Source organism: Euprymna scolopes, chromosome 32, assembly GCF_053919585.1.
Source record: "Euprymna scolopes isolate OS-2025 chromosome 32, ASM5391958v1, whole genome shotgun sequence".
In the NCBI taxonomy this organism is placed as follows: Eukaryota; Metazoa; Mollusca; class Cephalopoda; order Sepiida; family Sepiolidae; genus Euprymna; species Euprymna scolopes.
The window spans coordinates 60,965,591-60,988,858 of NC_136513.1; the positions used below are offsets into that span (position 1 = coordinate 60,965,591).

The following is a 23,268-nucleotide window of genomic DNA, read 5'->3' on the forward strand; positions in this document are numbered from 1 at the left end:
TTCACTATACTTACTTTGTTCACTAAAACTTTATTCATTCACTAAAACTTCCTTCCTTCACTATACTTACTTTGTTCACTAAAACTTTATTCATTCACTAAAACTTCCTTCCTTCACTATACTTACTTTGTTCACTAAAACTTTATTCATTCACTAAAACTTCCTTCCTTCACTATACTTACTTTGTTCACTAAAACTTTATTCATTCACTAAAGCTTACTTCCTTCACTATACTTACTTTGTTCACTAAAACTTTATTCATTCACTAAAACTTCCTTCCTTCACTATACTTACTTTGTTCACTAAAACTTTATTCATTCACTTAAACTTACTTCCTTCACTATACTTACTTTGTTCACTAAAGCTTTATTCATTCACTAAAACTTACTTCATTCACTAAACCTTACCTCATTCACTAAAACTTACGTCATTCCCTATACTTACTTTGTTCACTAAAACTTTATTCATTCACTAAAACTTACTTCATTCAGTAAAATTTACCTCAATCACTAAAACTTACTTCATTCCCTATACTTACTTTGTTCACTAAAACTTTATTCATTCACTAAAACTTACTTCCTTCACTATACTTACTTTGTTCACTAAAACTTTATTCATTCACTAAAACTTCCTTCCTTCACTATACTTACTTTGTTCACTAAAACTTTATTCATTCACTTAAACTTACTTCCTTCACTATACTTACTTTGTTCACTAAAACTTTATTCATTCACTAAAACTTACTTCATTCACTAAACCTTACCTCATTCACTAAAACTTACGTCATTCCCTATACTTACTTTGTTCACTAAAACTTTATTCATTCACTAAAACTTACTTCCTTCACTATACTTACTTTGTTCACTAAAACTTACTTCATTCACTAAAACTTACTTCATTCACTAAAACTTATCTCATTCACTAAAACTTACTTCATTCCCTATACTTACTTTGTTCACTAAAACTTTATTCATTCACTAAAACTTCCTTCATTCCCTATACTTACTTTGTTCACTAAAACTTTATTCATTCCCTAAAACTTACCTCCTTCACTATACTTACTTTATTCACTAAAACTTACTTATTTCAGTTTGTGCTACAATGGCAATAAACTCAAAATAGCTTCTCTTTCATATACTCTACTTTCACCTCTCAGTTCTGAAACACCTCCATTTTCTCACTCTACCTGCACACAAATTGGTTATTTTTTTTGTCACTATGAGTAATTCCAATTGAATGTTTTATGCCCCAAAAATTAGCTACATTAATCTCCATTTTCCCAAGCTTATATTTTTCCTCTTTTGTGAGCTTTTCAACACTACAGCCACTTTTATTATCTCCGAGTAGGTAACTGTGGTGTAAATGAAGAAAAAAAGAAACAAGAACGACCGACCGCGTTTTTGTGTGGCTTACCTCGTGTTCATAATGAAGAAGAAAGAAACAAAAATGGCTGCCCTGTTTCTTTATATGCCTACAGGGTGACCACGAGGTATGCAAATGAGATGCTCCTGATTGGAGATAAAAGAGGAGTGATTTGGGGAAGGAAGGCATTCTGAAGTTAGATTGCGAGCAGAGAAGTTGTATTTGTAGAAGAGAAAAGTCGGATTCGGGGAGAGAAAAGCTAAAGTTGCAGAAGTTCGTTTTGGAGTGGAGAGAAGACGCGTCAAGTGGTAACCAGAAAGTGAAAGTTCGGACAGCAGTGTCACGCAAACGACAGTAACCCTTTCAAACGCAAGTACTAAATCATCGGCATACATAATCTCTTTTGGACAATCCATACGGAACTCCTTAGACAATGCTTCTAAGACACAACTGAAAAGCAACGGATGTACTCCTGTTTTAACATTAAAACTGTGACTAAACTTTTAGTATTTCTGTGCATTGCTTGAAAATCCCTAATGGTTTGGTTATAGTGTATGCAAAGTCCACCAAACAAGCATTCTATTTTCCAGAGCTGTATTCACCCGACGTTGTTTGGGTAGCGATGCCTTTACATGAGTGGAGACCTATTGCTGGTTTATCGAGTTAAGAATAACTTTTGCAAATGTCTTCGAGGATAATAACACCAAACATTTGGGTGATGTAATTTTTAAAAACACATTAAACAAAATGGCATATAAAGAATTTGGAAAATAAAAATCCTTTTTTTTATTCTCATTTGCTTTTATAAAACTGAAAAATAATGAAATCATTTTATTCCACACTTTATAACCACTGTCAACAATCGCATAGTGCTCAATTCTTTTTGACGGAAAACGTGGCATTATTTCTAATGTTAGCGAATTAATTAACCGCAAGGCATGTATATATTTGTTACAAATGTTGGCATACAGAAATACATTAATCTTTCGACTATGGAAACTGGTTAAGTTTCACAGGCCAAAAATTTAAATGCAACTGGTTAAGAATTGTAGAAATCATACTCGCTAACAGAGGGCAACACATGGCAAAACTTTGGTAGACAAACAACCGCCATTATTCGGTTATTATTTACTTCCTTCTCAAATAAAAGTACCAAATAGTTAATCGTAAAATACAACGGCAAATAATTTTAATAAAACGCATAAGAATTAAATTCTCTACTAAAACCACATAGTTCTTGTGAAAACGATTTGTACGCTAATCGCCACAATTTATAGCGCTTCTTATACCAACATAACTCTTGCTTGTCTTCAACTGGGATTATTTTTTTGTTTTCATGGGGATTTTGTTTGTTGTTTATTCGTCTGATCAGATAACAATGGTTTTTTATTGTGTAACGACATTCTTTATGTATTAAGTAGCCAAATATATCATCATCATCATCATCATCATCATCGGCGTCATCGTCATTATTATTATTGTTATTATTATCATTATTATTATTATTATTATTATTATTATTATTATTATTATTATTATTATTATTATTATTCACTAGAAGTTCTCACAGAGATTATCATAAGAGATCGCTCATAGACAACAACCAGTGGTGTTTCCTAAAGTCTGGGTGGCAACAAATCTCCCCACCACTTTTGATAACCTTGGCAAATCATTTGCATCATCGCAACACCGCTTACCATTTACTTTTTGCTTGCAATAACCATTAGTCACCACTGGAATTTAAGTGGCAATAAGCCTTCCCAAAGTCCCAGTCATCTAGTGTAGTTCTGGTTAGTGCTTTTTCTACTGGGTCTTTCAATCCTCCTGCCCGTTCTCGGTTATTTGTCGTGGTGTCAGCTGATAGTGACACTATTTTGGGGAAGTTATGGTTATTTACGATTATACAATTTATTTAGTTTTCTTGTTTTCATATCATTTTTTCTTCAGTTGCATCTTCTATATTGCTGGTTATCGTTAGTAGCAATGTATATCAATCTCCACATTCAAGGATTTTTCTTAATATTTAAACCGTTTTCATAATTACCATCCGTTGTATCTTCTCAGCCATTCCCCTAATTCCAATTTCCCCCTTTCTTTTTAAAGTTTTACAGGATTGTTCCTAATACTCCTACGATTATTGGTGTTATCTTGACTTTCTCCATCTTCCATATCTCTTTCAGCTCTTGTCGCAGCACGAGGGAGGAGAAAGCTGAGTAATTTATGTTAAGCGATATACATGCCAAAAATTCTTTTCAAAGTTGAACGAATCAGTTCTTTCAACTTTTGTCTTCTCGCAAACGTCACACTCATCACCAGCAAGTTCTTTCAACCGTCGACCGACCAAAAAAAGAAATGACTCGCGATCTTTTTTTCGGCTTGACTTTTTATAGCCGTCGGGCGAACCGTGGTAATGCGACTATCGCTCACAAACGTTTTCTTTTATAATCTAACGGTCCCAGGTTCGCTCCCCGATGAAGGAACGCACCACTCATACTTTTTGTGTGCTTTTGTGCATGCTTGTCTCGAGATCACACATATGACAATGCTGGGCAGACTATTTCCTCCAGGTACTTCGCCTTAATGGTACAGATTCAGGAACTTCCTTAGTGGTGCCATCGTTTGCCGGATCATTAAACTCGTCCTGCTCTGGATCCTCATCATCTTCTGAAGAGCTTCCGTCATCATCCTCTGAAGAGCTTCCATCATCTGCCCATTCGTACAGCAGTGGGTCTTCATCATCTGATGAATTGAGTTGTACGGATTAGCCACTGCAGTCCTGGCCATCGATACCTTTGATATGGATCCTATAATTTATAGCATATTCACAGGTGCTGTCATGGCTGTCTTGTCATCTTTAGGCGTGACGTTGTGCCAGTACACTGCCTCCAAAACCGTGCACCCTGTTCTTTCCGCAATGCACTTTATAGTGCGATGGGATCGCTCAATTATACCATTTCCTGAGGGTACATGGGCACACCGAAATCGAATGTGCACACCCCACATTTGTGTAAAATCAGCAATTGTCTTTTCGCAAAACGCTGCACCATTATCTGTGAGCAATTCGGTCAGCGGCCCCCTTTCACAGAATATATTCTGCAACTCCTTAATGACGCTAGCTGAATCCTGTCGGTACAACTGCCTCCAAATGGCAAAACGGCTAGGACCACAATCTATGAATGTCAAGTACACCTCAGGTACCGAAATGGGTTATATCCATAGCAACCCTACTTCAAGTATCCGTGACGTTAAGCCTACCTGGCTTCCAATGCACCAGAGCTGGATCTATGGATTGGCATTCTTTACAATCTTCAACTACCGATCGCACTTGAGTTTCAGTTATTGTTGGCCAACTTTACAAAGTACCAAGTCCTTTTCACACTGGGATGTCCACTGAACTGATGAATTGTCTGTATCTGAGAGTCGTGTTCATGTTCTGCGACCACAGTGCACACAAGTTCTCTGGGTTCTGTTGCCTTACGGATCTCATCTATCCACCACTGTGGTACTCGAGTAAGTTGGTAGTTCTGTTATCGTGAGACTTGACAAGCCTCATGTCGATTGTTAGTTCATATTCTGAAACAAAATGGTTTGATCATCCGTACTTGAATAGGGTCTCGCACTTCATCATCCCATCCAGTTGTGATCATATTCGCCCTTCGTTTCACAAATGATGTGATGACACGCAACCAGCAACACACTGGGAAATGACCAGTCAGTTTCCCGCACACTGAAAACACAATTTGGCGAGTAAGTCTATTAGGTACTGTCGGAAGGTCACTGCCACGCCTCCATAACAATTTTCCATTCTCCTCTTAGACATGTAATCCCAATACACGTGAGCTCAGTCTCAACTGTTCTGGGGCCTTGCTTTCCAGGCCAAACTTCCCAAATGTTCCTTTACATGGGTTGCCGAACATATGCTTTCATTCACAAAAATGTCATCAATATATGAGGACGTAGCCTCATTTATATTCTTATCCTGACTGAGGACGGTATTAACAATGGTCCACATTATTAGAGGGGCAACGTTCAGCCCAAATCCGAGGTGGGTAAGACAATATCGCTGTCCCTTAATTTTTACTGTTTGGAACGGCCACAGAGACTTGTCAACATGTACTTGCAAATAGGTCCAGCACTGCAACGTTTGGTCCCTGTTGTCGCGATTCCCTCAATTTTTGTAAGCCAACAACCACACGGCAGAATGCACATCCACGTACTCATTCAGCTCCCGATAATCCATAACGGGATGCGCTTTCTGTTTATTCTCCTGCACAACAGACATGAGAGGGATTAGACCTTTTGGAGGGCCAAATTCGTCCTCGGGATGTGGCAGTAACCAACCATTATCAATTCACACCTGCAATTCCTGATTGTATTCATCATTTTAGTGAATAAAGTAAGGTTTAGTGAATGAGGTAAGATTGTTGGTGCTGGATACTCTGCAAGTCTATTTCTCAGTGTAAGTAGAAGTTGGTCGCCAGCCCACTTCCACGATGTAGTCTTCCACTTCTGAGTATCTTGGTCATATTGGCAGAGAAGTCAGGCTCGGTAATAGTGATAGCAGCAAAATTGGCCTTACTAAAATGTGGAAAGGTCCCCTCTCCTGCGCTAGACACAGATATTCTTCACAGTCGCTTGATTGCATCCAGTCCAAGCAATGAATCAAATCCCAGTAAGTATCCATCCACAACTAGGATGTTTATGCTAATGCTCCGTGTTGCATCAAGGTCAACCTGCATCATTCCTACTCCACAGCAGCTTAGTGTGCTTCCATCTGCTGTGAGCACTGGGGTTATTTTCCTTGTCTATTCTTTGCAACATGACTTGTGGACCAGTGACTGTGTGCATCCGTTATCCACCAGAGCTGTGCGTGGTAGTCCATTGATGAGAATCGTGACAATTGGTAAGGCGCCATTTACACCAGTTTGGGGGATGAGATTGGCACTCACTTTTCGCCCCCTCGCTCGTTTCCCGGACAAAATCGAGTAATGTGCCCTCGCCGCTGACATTGATAACACGTGATAGGGTTTTGAGGTTTGACCTCAACATCTCCTCCTGTTGCACTATCTAATAGGACATTGCTTGCCCTATAATTCAGTCCATGACACTTGTAACACCTCCGTAAATATCTGTCTCCTTAGGGTTAACTGGTGTCGATCGTGCAGCTAATGCAGCTTGCTCTGGAACTGTCGGGTTAGTGATTAAAATAGCACGAGATTGATCCAAGTTATCCATCTGGGATGATGCCCGGAACAAGTTTTCCACATGTTCCAGCAAACCAGCAATAAACAACATTGTAGGCATTGATCCAATACACCGCCAAACAGGACTGCTAGCTTGCGCAGCTCTGCCAAAAAGACGTACACTGTTTCACCTGGTTGGTGACGATGAGCTGTGAACTGCTTCCATGCAGCAAACGGATTCAAAGCAAACGCTGTGTACAGGGTTTTCTTTATACACGCAAAATCAGCCCGCTTTTCCTCACTTAATTGCTGGTACACTACATAGGCGCCGTCTGACAAATGCATTGGAATTACACATTCAATGTGCTTTACGCCACTTAGCTGACGTATTAGTTCAGCTTTCTCCAACCACTCCACTATTGACTGTCCAGATTCACTGCCATCAAATATAGGTATAAGTTTTGGATCGAAACCCATAATAGCCGAAATAGCTTGTCGCAGCACGAGGGAGGCGAAAGCTGAGTAATTTATGTTAAGTGATATACACGCCAGAAATTCTTTTCAAAGTTGAACGAATCAGTTCTTTCGACTTTTGTCTTCTCGCAAATGTCGCACCCTTCACCAGCAAGTTCTTTTCAACCATCGACCGACCAAAAAAAGAAACGACTCACAATCTTTGTTTCAGCTTGACTTTTTATCGCCGTCAGGCGAACCCAATTGTTGTGGTAATGCGAGTATCGCTCACAAACGTTTTTCTTTGTAATCTAACGGGTTCGCTCCCCGATGCAGACACGCACAACTCATACTTTTGGCGCGCTTTTGTGCATGCTCGTCACAGTTCCGACTAGTTCCGTGTATTTGCTTCGCTTCTTCGTATCCTGATATTCACTCTGTAATCTGCTGGAAGGCTAAATCTACGATCCTGTAGGACTTTCCTTTTTGTTAACTATAATGAAATTTTGTTAACTATAATAACATCTGGTTAATTATAATCACATCTGGTCTTGTTGTTTGGATGGATTTATCTGTTTGTACGTCCATGCTATATAAGATTTTATGACTTTTTTACTTTCAAATACTGCTACCAGTTTGTGCTTTTGCCATTTGTCTAGGTGTTCAAGATGCAATTGTTTGCATAGTTCCTAGTGTATTACCTTCCTCATCTGGTCATGTCTATTCTTATATCCTTTTGGGCTAGTTTGCTGTGTTTACTAATTATGTTGTTTATCGTTTTGTTCGTTTGTCTACATAGCCTGTATTTGCTGTTTTTGTGTGCCCTATCGATCATTGCTTTGAAATAGTTGGTTCTAATCATGTTATTTTGTGCAGCTGTTATTAGTGATTCAGTTTCTCTATTTAGGTGTCTTTTTCATGGCCATGTCGAAGCGTTTTTATGAGTCTCATCTTTTGTCATCTATATGAATCGTCTGTGTAGATCTTTTTCTTCCCATTTTTTCTTGTATTATATCTTGCCTCTCTGTTCTCTGCCGTGTTCATTTTTACAGTGTTTCTTGCTACAACGTTTAGGCTTTCTGTATTCTGCGTTATGTTTCTGTCTCTTCTTCAATTTGCTGTAACTCGTCTCTGATGCCTTTCAGCTTTTTGACATTTCTATTGTGGTCTTGTTGTTTTTTGCCATATTTTGCTCCAGTAAATTCTGGTTTCTGTCTGGTCCGGTTGTTCTTTTTTTGTTCTTCCTCCGTTTATTTTATAGAATTCGCTTCCTTTTTTTTTAAAGCTTCTGTTTTGTTTGTACTGTTCCACTTTGTACCTGCATCTCCTTAATGTTTCTTGCTTTACTGCTTCATGTTTCTTACTTAGTCTCACAATGCGAGTCATATTTCTATCCTTTTTTGCTAACTTTTATCTTCTTTTACTGCTTTGGATTCTTCTCTGAGTTGGGGGTAGGGGCATGATGATGATGATGATGATGATGATGATGATGATGATGATGATGATGATGATGATGATGATGATGATTTTTTTGTCTAGAAAATAAAGCAATATTTCGAAACAAAGATTTGTTATATTGAAATCAATACAATAATTGAATTAAAAATAACAAATAATAATTAATAAAAATTTTTTTCAAAGCACCCTCGTAACTGATATTGCATATAATACGGTATATATATATATAGTTTTAATATATATAAGTGAGACTAAACTACACTCCTCTAACTACTTTAACATGCCCGGATATTTCCCACTCTGCCGTAAGGACTCTGACAGACATATGCACGGGCTTGGAGTCTGTATTCGAAACACCCTCCACTTGACTAGAGAAACAAAACTAGAATCGGACGATCAAGCCTTTATGTGCTTTAGACTTAACATGCAACATAACATTAGTTACTTTTATTTTCTCTACCGCTCTCCTTCGACCCAAGACAAATAAACAAATAAACAAAGTCTCTGACAGCATAGATACAGCACTTTCCCTCAACATTAGCGCACAAGCGCATGTATTTGGAGACTTCAATGTCCACCACAACAACTGGCTTGGATTTTCTACTTACACAGACGCAGCTAGTAGCACAACACATAGCTTCTCTATATCTCATTCCCTATCACAGATGGTTACGTTTCTAACTAATTTCCCTGACCAGCAAGAACAACACGCATCACTTTTAGATCTGTAGTACCAGTTTTCAAGAATTCTGGCGAAAGAACTGACCCAGTAAATTATCGCCCGTTAGCCTTCTCCCACTTTTTGCCAAAATATTTGAGTTCATAATTAACCAAGCTCTAGCCCATCACCTTACAGATGCTAAACTTCTGACCGATCAACAATATGGATTTAGGCAAGCCTATTCCACAGCAGACATTGTAACTGTAATTTCCGAGCATATATACCATTCACGTGACAAAGCAGGGGAGGGTAGAGCGGTAGCTCTAGATATATCAAAGGCTTTTGACAGGGTATGGCATGAAGGTCTTCTCAGGAAAATCAGATCATACGGTATCACTGAAAGAATACATAACATAATTAAATCCTTCTTAGATAAGAGAAAAATCTAGGTTGTCCTCGATGGTCGTACATCTAAACAATATGATATAAATGCGGGAGTGCCTCAGGGGCCTATCCTTGTACCTCTATTATTCCTAATATTCATAAATGACCTCTGTAGCAGAAACAAATAGAACTCTTTTCTTGTGCGTCAGTGCCTCCCCTGACTATGCGATATGGCACATACTGACCAATCAGAGGGATAGCGCAAGGATCTTCCTTACCCCCTTAAGGAACTATTGTCGTGGTGCAAAACTTACTTGAACTCACATGAACTCTTGTTGTACATGCTATCCTTTTGTACTTTTGCTTGTGCTAATCTTATATGAACCTTTTCCTGCTTATGCTAGCCTTATTAATTATCGCTCATGCTAGCCTCTATTAATTATTGCTCTCGCTAGCCTTATTAATTATTGCTCTCGCTAGCCCACCTGTACTTTTACATGTAATAAGCTTACTTGCCTTTTGCTTTGTTTACGCTAGCCAACTTATACCTTTCATTTTTGCCAGCTGTCTTGTATTGTTGTTAACACTAACCTACATGTACTTTAATTTGGCCAAAAATCTTCTTAAACTTTGTTTTTCTACAGACAACCGGTACCTTACGCTACCGCCTCACAAAATCCTAGTCTATTTTGACCTTTTTTCTCCCTTTTTCGTCAGAAATAAAAGGACGACCTTTTCGTCTTTTAAATGATCAATCCGTGTCTGTCGTTTCTTCTTTGCCAGTTCACCGTTTTTCTTACTGCCCGTGTCATCCTTCATATAAGTTGTAGAGTCGATTGTCTCCAGACGACCGGCTACCGCAATTCTATAACTGCTTCCATCCCGGACAAGAAAACTCTTCCCTTTTTCCAACGAGACGTCAAAGAGAGCGGACCTGTTTCCTCACTCTCTCTCTCTCTGCCTACATCGGTATCGATGGTCCCCACTTGGGAATAACTACCGGGCAAAGGCAGACGAGTCCTATCCCAGCTATATCTAAATGGCATCTTGCCTTACTTCAATAAACCTTTTCCTTGCAAGTTTTACGAAGTCGTTTGTTCGTTTATTCAGTAGCTTGTGTTGAAATATTTATTTTATTAGGGAGTGCCCGAAAAGCATTAACTCAACTCCCTAAACCTCCCTGACAAAATTGTCTGAAAGATGGGTAGATATGATGACACCACGCTCTATAACAGACACGACAGGAAAACAAATGAACGTATATCTAAAGAAATGGCAGAAACACTAGAGGATGACTTCCAATCTCTAGTGGAATGGGGACAAAAATGGATGGTCATAATGCTGCCAAGACTAAACTTGTTTCCTTCAATAACTACAAGAAACCTTCTCTACCACCAATAGCAATGGCCAAAGAAAGCAAATCTTTTAAACTTCTCGGCCTAACATTCACAGGAAATATGAGTTGGAAAAATTACATTGAGAGCATTGCCAGGACCGCTGTGAAAACGGTAGGTTCTCTCTACCATACTAGAAAGGTAAAAACGCCCGAAAGTATCCTTTACCTCTATAAGTCCACCATTCGCCCATGTATGGAGTATTGTTGTCATATTTGGGCCGGTGCATCTGCTACTAGTCTCTCATTCTTAGACAAGGTTCAAAAGAGAGTCGCCAACCTAATAGGTCCTGAACTGTCATCCAAGCTTCAGCCTCTGTCCCATCAACGAAATGTAGCATCCCTCTGCCTGTTCTACAAGTATTTTAACGGTGAACGCTCCGACGAACTGCAATCACTTGTACCCCCTCTACGTAAATACCTCCGACAAACCCGACAAGCAACAAAATCCCACCCCTTCACAGTAAAGATCCCTAGATGTAAGAAAGCCTGCTTCTCCAGTAGTTTCTTCCCCAGAACCGCTAGACTTTGGAATTCCCTTCCAGGTTCCTGCTTCCCCAACTATACTGACATGCAGAAGTTCAAGTTTAACGTGAATCGACATCTTGCTGTCCAACTCCCACCTAGTACCCCTGTAGCCTGTGTTCCTAATAGTAGCCCCCTACATCAAAGTGGCAATGTGCCTTGTTTGGGGCGAAAATATAATAATAAAAAAACAAAAAAAACAAAAAACAAATATATATATATATATATATATATATATATATATATATATATAGTTTTAAGTATACACTATATCAGTCGCAAGGTTAACTACTTTGCATATTATTTCCTTTAATTCACAACAGACAAGGGATATTGCAACTGAGACGTGAGTTAAATGTCATTAGCAAAAATAAATAAAAAAATAAATGCATGTCTCGAAGTTTCTCTCAAAATAAAATAAAATTAAATCTACCAATACTTAATATTGCATAAAGAAAGAAATAAGGAAGAAATCACTAAACGTTAGCTAAATCTTTGTAAAAAAAAAACAATAAATAAGAAACTGAGATCGTATAAAAAACGAAATAAATAGTTCAATTTTACTAAAAACAAACAAACAAAAGTTACTAAAACAAATAGGCAAGTTAAATCTTTAAAAGTATATCCTAGTGAACCCTTTCTTTAAAAACAAATGCGCGAGTTATTGTTTTTATGCAAGGTAAATCTTAATTAAGAAAACAACAAAAAATAATCTCGAGTCGTCGAATAAACGAAAAGAAAACGTAAACATTCACTGCTAATCAAGTTTAATGTCAAAAATGATGATTAGCCAACAAAAAATACCGTTATATATCGAAGTCTATCTCCCACTAAAGGAAATATCTGGCCAAATCCAGTCTGTAACCAATGAAATTGTTGTGGACTTTCAATCGTTAATTTTTGATGTAATTGAGTTTTCCAATGGAAAAGGAAAAAAATCGATGTTTGGTACATTACATTGGAGAAAATGAATAATATTTCCCTTCTGAACAGTTAGCTAATGCTCTTCAGCACTATATTAAACCTTCCTCTTTCCTACAATGTAAAAGACAATTCTCACTCCTTAACCCTCCTTACACCTAGTCACCCTGCTTACTGACTCCTCCCCTACCAGCATGCTGCTACCATCCAAGTAGAGCACATTGGTGCCTTTTCAAAGAGAACGAGGCAGAGTTCACTGAGTCGACGTCCAGTACACACGTGTTTTGACAACTGCTATACTCATGTCATTTTACCATGTTCGCAGTGTTAACAGAAAATAAAATAATCTTTCAAATTAGTATTTGTGTTGTGTCTTATTCATACGAGATAACAGCAATAACAGCAAATATTACACTAGTATATATATTATATATATATATATATATATATATATATATATATATATATATATATATATATATACACGTATATAAAATAATTTTATAGTTTTACATCGGATCAGGGTGGCTGAATCTAAAAAGTTCCACACACTTATCTCTAGCCAAGGAAGCTCCCTTATATATATATATATATATATATATATATATATATATATATATATATATATATATATATGAGATTTTGTCTATCTGTGTGAGGAACGATCTCTATCAAACTACTCTGTTGATTTTTGGTCGGCATATATCCGTATGGATTTAACGCAGATCGTAATGAATAATGCTGGAAAGTTATATGTTTTGGTTTCGTTTCTAGCTAATGGCACTCAAGTAATTTTTTAAACTTTTAAAATCACTACTATATATTGGCTGCAATATAATAATTAAAATCTCATATTTTACGTATTTTACGACCGGGCTACAGTAGGCGGTCACTACTATATATTGAGTATAATACAATAATCAATAGATAGTTGTCTCTGATATAATATATACGAAGTCTGCATGAATTAAAATATTATATTTAAGCGTTTTATATATATATATATATATATATATATATATATATATATATATATATATATATAGTATATTTAGAAAATTTTACACATATAATTTTAAATATTCGAATCATGTGCTGCAAATAAATATTCAATAACCTTCATTCAAATGTACGCGCGTTTCTGAAAATCATTTTTATTAGAAGATAAGTCGCTTATATATAAATGAACGTTGCTGAATTTACGGAATAGGATTCGAATATTTACAATTATGTTTGGATTATTTAATCTATTAATATATAAATAATTATTGTTATAACCTATTAATTATTGAGTTTATTTATGGGCAGAATAAAAGTATTATGTTCAAAATTCTCACGAGTTTACCCAAATATGACAGACAGTTGGGAAGTACTTTTCGAAATAATGCCATTATTATTGCAACTAACAAGATTTTTGGATAAATTACTTTGGTAATTGTCGGCTGAAAATTTAAGGAAAAAATGCCTTTTTAAAGTTTGACTTACAAAACTTAAATTGCAAAAGTTAGAAAATTCCTTTAAAAAGTTTAAAATGAAATGAAATCTCATGAAGAATGCATTGAAAATATGAAATTCGATTCTTTTTGCTGAATGTAAAGTGCTGACTAATTGGATTCTAATTTTCTTATGGCACTCAGCAAAAGTATTTGGTGAAGTGCATCGCATGGAATCAAAGTCACACGGCACAGAAAACAATAAAATATTTTTTCGATGGAAAGAAATGCACTCTTTAAAAATCGATGGGCAAATACCTTTTCGATGAGGCCCCAAACAAGGGCCTTTACAAAAAGGGGCCTTTTTATAAAAGTGAATTTCTGACATGAAATCGTTCTTTTGTCTAAGTTTGTTTTTTGTTTTTGTTCTTTTTTAATGTCATGTAATTGATTAAACAACATTAACGCGCCAGCTTGTTTGCCTAGTAATATCCAAGTGGGGCATAGACCGTAGGTAGGGCAGAGGTGGGCATAAGCATATAACGTAGGTAGGGCAGAGGTGGGCATAAGCATATAACGTAGGTAGGGCAGAGGTGGGCATAAGCATATAACGTAGGTAGGGCAGAGGTGGGCATAAGCATATAACGTAGGTAGGGCAGAGGTGGGCATAAGCATATAACGTAGGTAGGGCAGAGGTGGGCATAAGCATATAACGTAGGTAGGGCAGAGGTGGGCATAAGCATATAACGTAGGTAGGGCAGAGGTGGGCATAAGCATATAACGCCAGCATTGCACAAACAATCATCGATTGTTGGAAATGTTTAAAGAAAAACTGAATGCGAAAAATATTCCCTGAGAAAACTATTCGGTGTCATCCAGCAAATTGACATTGAAACGTGTGACGCGTTACATGGAAGGCTTGTTCTTGCCTGGGGGCTACTCTCTTCAATTACTTAGTGTCGGTAAAGGGCGACCGTTTCATCTGACAGAGAAATTCATGAGAGAAAAGTAATTCCGTATGCTGCTGCTACTGCTGCTGCTCATGATGATGATGATGATTGTTCATATCTTGATGCCTTGGGGATCATTTGTCCTCCTTGTCTCTCACGTGGCACATCATCTGAAAAGTCATCGTTTTTTGGAGGTTTTTTGTATTGTCAGTTTTTCCCGACTTCAACACTGGGCCATTTTCAATTGGACGAGATTTTCTTCAACAGATGGCGGAAGTGGAGGGGGAAGGAAAATGGTGGGGGCGACAAAAAAGCCACCCACAAAACATGATTTTTGGTCGTAACACAGCTAACATTTTCGAGAGCTTTTCACTTAAGTTCGTTTGTGTTTAATTTTATTTTTGTTGCTATTTACAAATTGAACTTTTTTTCACTTTTGTCATTTTCTTAGTTTTCTTGAAACTAAGAATTGCTCAGAAGTCGGCTCGACAATTCACTTATTTCGTTATACTTCCTTAATTCTTAATTTTAGGACAGGTGCTCATACCCATGCACACACACACACACACACATATATATATATATATATATATATATATATATATATATATATATATATATGGTGTCGACAAAAAGAAAGTCCGCACTTGTAATTTTTTTCAAAAACTACAAATTTAAGCTAAATTTAATGTAACTATTTAAACAACCTATATCTCATTTGAGTCGCCTTTTATTCGTCTACTAAATCAAGGAAAAAAGATTTTTAAAAAAAGAAACGGCATAAGTAACGTTGTACAATTCCAAACTGGTGTGTTTCCTCGTAGTGTTCCTTGTGAACGCATTCACTGCGGTGTAAATGGGGAAAGGGGAAAGGAGGAATCTAATAGAGAGAAAAGATGTTGCAACTTCCATTGAATCTAAGCGATTTTGGAAGTGGACTCTCACCGGAAAAAATATAGAAATGTACCATTGTCGAGGAACTGTAGAGGTAATAGGTCTATAGCAAACCTCAGATAATGTGCTACAGTCTGTACGCATTACATTTGCATGTAATGTCATGATTTTTAACCCTATTAAGGTCAAGGTTGGAGGGGGGAAAAGAGTTCATTTTATTATATATATATATATATATATATATATATATATATATATATATAGAGAGAGAGAGAGAGAGAGAGAGAGAAGAAGAAAGAATGGAAGATAGAAGAAGAAGAAGAAGATAGAAGATAAATAGAAAAGAAGAAGATAGAAGATAGAATAGAAGATAGATAGATAGATAGATAGATAGATAGATAGATAGAATAGATAGATAGAATAGATAGATAGAAGATAGAAGAGATAGAGAAGAAGAAGTAGATAGAAGATAGATAGAATAGAGAAGAAGAGAAGATAGATAGATAGATAGATAGAAGATAGATAGAAGATAGAAGAAGAAGATAGAAGATAGACATAAATGTGATATAATAGATAGAAGATAGATAGATAGAAGGAGATAGAAAGATAGAATAGAAGAAGATAGAAGAATAAATAGAAGAAGATAGATAGAAGATAGAAGATAGAGAAGAGAAGAGATAATTTTACCTGTTCATATTTGACTTTTAATTGAAATATTCTAGTATTTACGTCCATTTAAAAAATAACTTCAAATTAAGGAGGCAAAAAGAAAGTCTACAGCAACAAATTTGCTTAAGACCAGCTTAAATTATCGCCCCAAAATCAGTTTAAAATATCCACCAACAGGCAACAAAGCATCTCTAATCGTAATTGTTGTTTTTCCAGGTTATACAACGCAACATTTAGTCCACGACTTTCTCTTAGTGATCGTCAGGAGCTCATTAATCTTCACCTTTCTGGTTTATCCAAGCGAGAAATCGGCCACATATTGAAATGTGATGAAAAACGGTATGAGAGACTGTGCAAAAGCACCAAAACACCGGCAGTGTTTGTGATGCCCCTAAATCTGGTCATACTAGAGTTACCTCTAACAGGGAAGACAATGCTATCAAGATCCGCAGCCTAAGAAACAGATTTGAAACGATGCCTCAAATCCAACAACAGTGCAATCTTGTTAAAAATTACTCTCTTTCTACTGTCAAGAACAGATTAAAGGAATATAATTTGCGAGGATGTGTTGCAAGACGAAAGCCAATGATTTCTGTAAAGAACAGAAAGTGCCGTCTGGACTTCGTCAGATACAATGAAGATCATAACTCTTCATATTAGTCAAAAGTGCTTTTTAGCGATGAAAGCAAGTTCAATAGACTAGGCAGTGATGGTAGGCAGCATGTCCGTCGGAGGAAAGACAAAAAATTTAATCCTTGGTGCTCAGTTTCAAAGCTGCAAGGTGATGGAGGTTCAGTTTTGATGTGAGCATTACCAATGGTGCAGGGCCTATAGTTCGCTTGCAAGGTTGAATTAATTCGACCAAGTACATTAATATGTTGACTGGGCATTTTCTACCCTACTGTGGTCGGAATTTGGATGATAATCCCATCTTCATGCAGGATAATGCTCCCATTTACACAGTTGACAATGTTAAGAGGTTCCTGGAAGAGCATGATATTCCATGTTTGGACTGGCCTGCATAATCTCCTATCGAAAACGTATGGCATTACATCAAGTAACAACTACGAAATCATAATATTTCAAATTTGGAAGAACTTTGGACAAAAATTAAAGAAAAGTGGAATGCCCTTTCCCCGGAGTATTGCTTTAGTCTAATTCAAGGAATTCCCAAAGATTGAAGGCTGTCAAATTGCAGAAGGGCTATGCTACTAAATATTAACTGGTTCATTGTGTTCTTGTTTTATTTGTGTTGCATTAATGTCATGAAGTTACATTTAAATAACAATTTTCCATTGTGCGGACTTTCTTTTTGCTTCCTCAATTTGAAGTTATTTTTTAAATAGATATGAACACTAGAATATTTCAATTAAAAGTCAAATATAAACAGGTAAAATTATAGAGGAATAAAAGCCGAATCAAATGAGGTATTGGTTGTTTAAAACGTTACATTAAATTTAGCTTAGATTTGCAGTTTTTGAAAAAATTACAAGCGCCGACTTTCTTTTTGAGCCTAATATATATATATATATATATATATATATATATATATATATATATATATATATATATATATTAGTGATGGGACGATTCCAATATTTTTACTGGTTCCGATACAATTACCGATTCCGATTCTTTATAAATCTATATATTTAACTATAAAAGTGTTTTTTTTTTTCAATTTTACTGTAAAAACATTCTTGTGAGGGGGTGGTCTAGAGATTTTAGTCTTACTTGAAGTTTAAATCAATAAATATTTATTATTGTATTATGATTACAAGCAGTGGAAGATGTTTCTTAAACCAAAATCAAATAATAAAAGATAATTTCAGGAATTGGTTTTGGCATCGGAAAATAGGCTCACTTTTTTCCGATTCCGATGCCCTAAAAAGCTCAGATTTTTCCAATTCCACTTAATCGTCACAACCTTAATATATATATATATATATATATATATATATATATATATATATATATATATATATATATATATATATATATATATATATATATATATATTCAAAAAACGCCAACCATTAGCTCGGGTTAGATAGTTTGAATCAGAAATAATGTTTGCAAATCAGCATGAGTTTTTAATAAAATACAAAATCTCAGTGTCTTTTGTCTTTTCCCTACTTGCACTTACTTTTCCTCTCCAATTACAGTTTAAATAGTATTACTACAACCGTTATATATTTGTTTGTGTATAATGAACTTTTTCAATCTTGAATTTTGTGGAGTTGAAGTGACACCAACGCCCTTGTCGCCGTTTTGACTTTACGCCGTGTCTTTCAATCAATATAGAAAAAGCGGGTAAATGCAATAATGACGGAGGGATAGAAAGGTATAGTGAAACAAAAACTGACGTAGAGAATAGCAGTAATCGAATATTCCGGTCGGTGATGTATAGGTTGTTTGAAATATTTATGATATATCATCAGGATTCTGTTTCATGTGTAAATAATAGAAACAGTTCCCGCGAAAATAGCTTAATTTCCTAGTTATGTTCCCTTCAAACAAATATTGACAACATTTTTATGTACAACACGTACAATGCAACAGTTCAATATATGCACTATATGCACAGTAATGAAGTAATGAAGACCTCATAACGCATGTACACATTTTAGATGATAAAGGTAAAAACGTTGTTCTGTAACATTTTTCAAATAATCGCATCAACAAAACTATACAACATTCCGACATAAAAAAAAGTCCAATGGTACAAATTTGCCACTTAGTTGCCAACATCTTGGCTAGCAAACTTTGACTGGGCGATTTAGTGGTATTATTAATCATTATTTCATGTATTTAATTAGTTTTCCTGATTCTAGTAAAATATGAAGTGGTCGAATATAAAAAATAGCCGAAAATGGACCTATCAGCATTCCCGTAAGAGTGCACCAAGAAACTACCCAGAGTTCATTTGACAAAATCATCCAAACGATAATGAATAAGAAAAAAGTGTGCTTCAACGCATCGTGTCACAGCGATAGCAAAATTAGTTGCATTGCACTTCGAATTCCTTCCGTACTTACATTCTCCAGATCTGCAAGCAAACTTCAAAAGAATGTTTATTCGACTCCATTGTACGTTCACATCTATGGATTAAATAAAATCTATTGTTTGCAGGTAAAGTGAAAAATATGACGACTAAAAAATTTAATCTATAAATAATTGAAGATACTCGGCAATAAAAGGTTCCAAAAGGATTGATATTCTGTAAAACAAAACTGAGCAAATCAGCTAAACTTACCATGTAACATTTTAACGGCAACGGTGAGTCTTTTTGGTGGATTCTGACGTTCGCTCGCCTCGTTTCGGAAAAGCCAGAAGCTGTTAATCTCCGCTTTGAAAACCTTTCCAAACGCTCCTCTTCCGAGTTCTTCCTTAAAGCGTAGACTCTGGTACGGAACTTCCCAGTTTCGTTCATTTTCGGTGTTAACAGCTCCGATCAAGTTGTTGTGCGGAATATATCTGTTCGCCAAAACATAAATAATGGAGTAGAAAAGTGATAAGAGAAGGAAAAAGAGATTAGAGATTGTTGTTATTAAGATAAGTCTTAACATATCTTTCTTTTTTAGTTTTATTTTAACTAGTATCTTTGACGATATGGACGAATAACTTTTATCCTGTCTATTGTGAAAAAAATTTGTAATGAATGAAGTTAATACACTTGAGGTTGTCATAATAAAAAATAATATACACACACATATATATACGCACTCCTATAAATCCGTTTTTCTTTTGTGTGTATTGATATTCATATTAAACCCCCTCTTTTCTATTTATTTAAAAAGAAAATACAATATTGTTATAGATGGCTTGAGGAATTGCATTCACTAGCAAAAGATCTAGCTAATTTGCATATTCTTTTAAACATTCATTTTAATTAATTCCCTATTAGTTTTTTCGGTTTTATTATGGGATAATCATTTTTAGTTAACTATTACGTGTAATTATATTCATGCAGATATTCTACATGATTTATACTTGCATAATATTTGCGTAAAATGTTTATAGGGAACACAAAATTGTTTCCATATCTATTTATGTATACATATATATTTTTGTTTAATCTATCTATCTATCTATCTATCTATCTATCTATATCTATATCTATATATCTATAAAAGTGAACGTGTCTGTGTATCTGTGTATCTGTGTACATTTCCCTACGCAATAACTCTGTCAATTTTTAGTCTACAGACTCGAAATTTGATATACAGGTTACTGAGATTTGAGAAGATAGATGTGATCAGTTTTTGGCAAGACATTTGTCGATTAAGGGGTCAAAGTTCAACGGTTTGACCTTTGACAACTCTACTAAACTCCTCCGACAATTTTGTGTCTAAGTACTTGAAATTTTAGATATATGTTCCTTGGACATTGATCTAACTTAATAACTTGATTTGAGCCCAAAACAATAAATTTTAAGGGGTCATAATAGGTGTCAAAGTTTTAAAAAAAATTGACCTCAGCGGTCTCTTCCAAATTACTCAGACGATTTCTGGTCTAAATATTTTAGCTTTTACATAAAGTGTATGTATGTATGTATGTCTGTTTGCATGTCTGCCTTAAACTTTACATAGAGGCGACGGATTTTAGCAAGATCAGTATTGTTTTAAAGTTCGACCTTTTATACGACAAATATCGAAAAATTGGCTAAAATCATTAATATCTTCCCCTGCAACTAGGCGCTTTTCTACAGGGGGAGATCACTTTTTTCGCCGATATTTTTAAAAGTTATCCTCTCCTTTAGATTGTCTAGCCTTAATTTGAAAAATTTCGCTTCCGGTTTGGCAGTGGTCGTAACTGGATAAACGTTAGGTTTTACCCCGTTCTTTTCCTCCTTTGCGGTACGGGTTCGAGCCTGCCTTCCTACTACCACTTTTTTCTTTTTGCTCAACATACAAATCCAAACACCAGGGCAACGCCTGGCGCCCATGCTAGTATAGCTATAAAATTGAATGTGTCTGTGTATGTGTAGCTGTGTGTGTGTGTCTGTGTACATTTCCCTACGCAATAACTCTCTCAAATTTTAGTCTATAGGCTCGAAATTTGATATACAGGTTACTGAGATTTGGGAAAATCGATGTGATCGGTTTTTTGCCAGAAATTTGGCGATTAAGGGGTCAAAGTTCAACGATTTGACCTTTGAGAACTCAAGATCAGTATCGTTTTAAAGTTCAGACTTTCATACGCCAAATATCGAAAGATTGGCTAAAAACATTAATATCTTCCCCTTCAACTAGGCACTTTTCTACAGGGGGGGGTCACATTTTTCGCCGATATTTGTGCAAAGTTATCTTGTCCTTTAGATTGTCTAGCCTTAATTTTTAAAAAATGTCGTTTCTGGTTTGGCGGTGGTCGTAACAGGATAAACGTTAGGTTTTACCTCGTTCTTTTCTTCCTTTGCGGTACGGGTTCAAGCCTGCCTCCCTACTACTACTTTTTTCTTTTTTTTTTTTTTTTTGCTCAGCATACACATCCAAACACCCGGACAACGCCGGGCTGAAATGCTACTATATATATCTATCTATACTCCTATACATCCGTTTTTCTTTTATGTGTATCGATATTCATATTAAAAACCCTCTTTTCTATTTATTTAAAAAGAAAATACAATTTTCTAATATATGGCTTGTGAAATTGCTAATTTGCATATTCTTTTAAACATTCATTTTAATTAATTCCCTATTATTTTTTTCGGTTTTATTATGGGATAATCATTTTTAGTTAACTATTACGTGTAATTATATTCATGCAGATATTCTACATGATTTATACTTGCATAATATTTGCGTAAAATGTTTATAGGGAACACAAAATTGTTTCCATATCTATTTATGTATACATATATATTTTTGTTTAATCTATCTATCTATCTATCTATCTATATCTATATATCTATAAAAGTGAACGTGTCTGTGTATCTGTGTATCTGTGTACATTTCCCTACGCAATAACTCTGTCAATTTTTAGTCTACAGGCTCGAAATTTGATATACAGGTTACTGAGATTTGAGAAGATAGATGTGATCAGTTTTTGGCAAGAAATTTGTCGATTAAGGGGTCAAAGTTCAACGGTTTGACCTTTGACAACTCTACTAAACTCCTCCGACAATTTTGTGTCTAAGTACTTGAAATTTTAGATATATGTTCCTTGGACATTGATCTAACTTAATAACTTGATTTGAGCCCAAAACAATAAATTTTAAGGGGTCATAATAGGTGTCAAAGTTTTAAAAAAAATTGACCTCAGCGGTCTCTTCCAAATTACTCAGACGATTTCTGGTCTAAATATTTTAACTTTTACATAAAGTGTATGTATGTATGTATGTCTGTTTGCATGTCTGCCTTAAACTTTACATAGAGGCGACGGATTTTAGCAAGATCAGTATTGTTTTAAAGTTCGACCTTTTATACGACAAATATCGAAAAATTGGCTAAAATCATTAATATCTTCCCCTGCAACTAGGCGCTTTTCTACAGGGGGAGATCACTTTTTTCGCCGATATTTTTAAAAGTTATCCTCTCCTTTAGATTGTCTAGCCTTAATTTGAAAAATTTCGCTTCCGGTTTGGCAGTGGTCGTAACTGGATAAACGTTAGGTTTTACCCCGTTCTTTTCCTCCTTTGCGGTACGGGTTCGAGCCTGCCTTCCTACTACCACTTTTTTTCTTTTTGCTCAACATACAAATCCAAGCACCAGGGCAACGCCTGGCGCCCATGCTAGTATAGCTATAAAATTGAATGTGTCTGTGTATGTGTAGCTGTGTGTGTGTGTCTGTGTACATTTCCCTACGCAATAACTCTCTCAAATTTTAGTCTATAGGCTCGAAATTTGATATACAGGTTACTGAGATTTGGGAAAATCGATGTGATCGGTTTTTTGCCAGAAATTTGGCGATTAAGGGGTCAAAGTTCAACGATTTGACCTTTGAGAACTCAAGATCAGTATCGTTTTAAAGTTCAGACTTT

At 35.8% G+C, this 23,268-nt stretch overlaps 1 protein-coding gene across 4 annotated transcripts in view; it reads right to left on the minus strand.

Moving 5' to 3' along the window:
• Positions 1–23,268, minus strand: part of LOC145256383 (uncharacterized) — a 1,175,042-nt gene that overhangs the window by 505,896 nt on the left and 645,878 nt on the right. For all 4 annotated transcript variants that reach the window (XM_080115220.1, XM_080115219.1, XM_080115221.1 and 1 more), the window contains one exon: positions 19,543–19,763. In XM_080115220.1, coding sequence (XP_079971346.1) covers positions 19,543–19,763 — 221 coding nt within the window. The remainder of the gene's footprint in view (positions 1–19,542; positions 19,764–23,268) is intronic.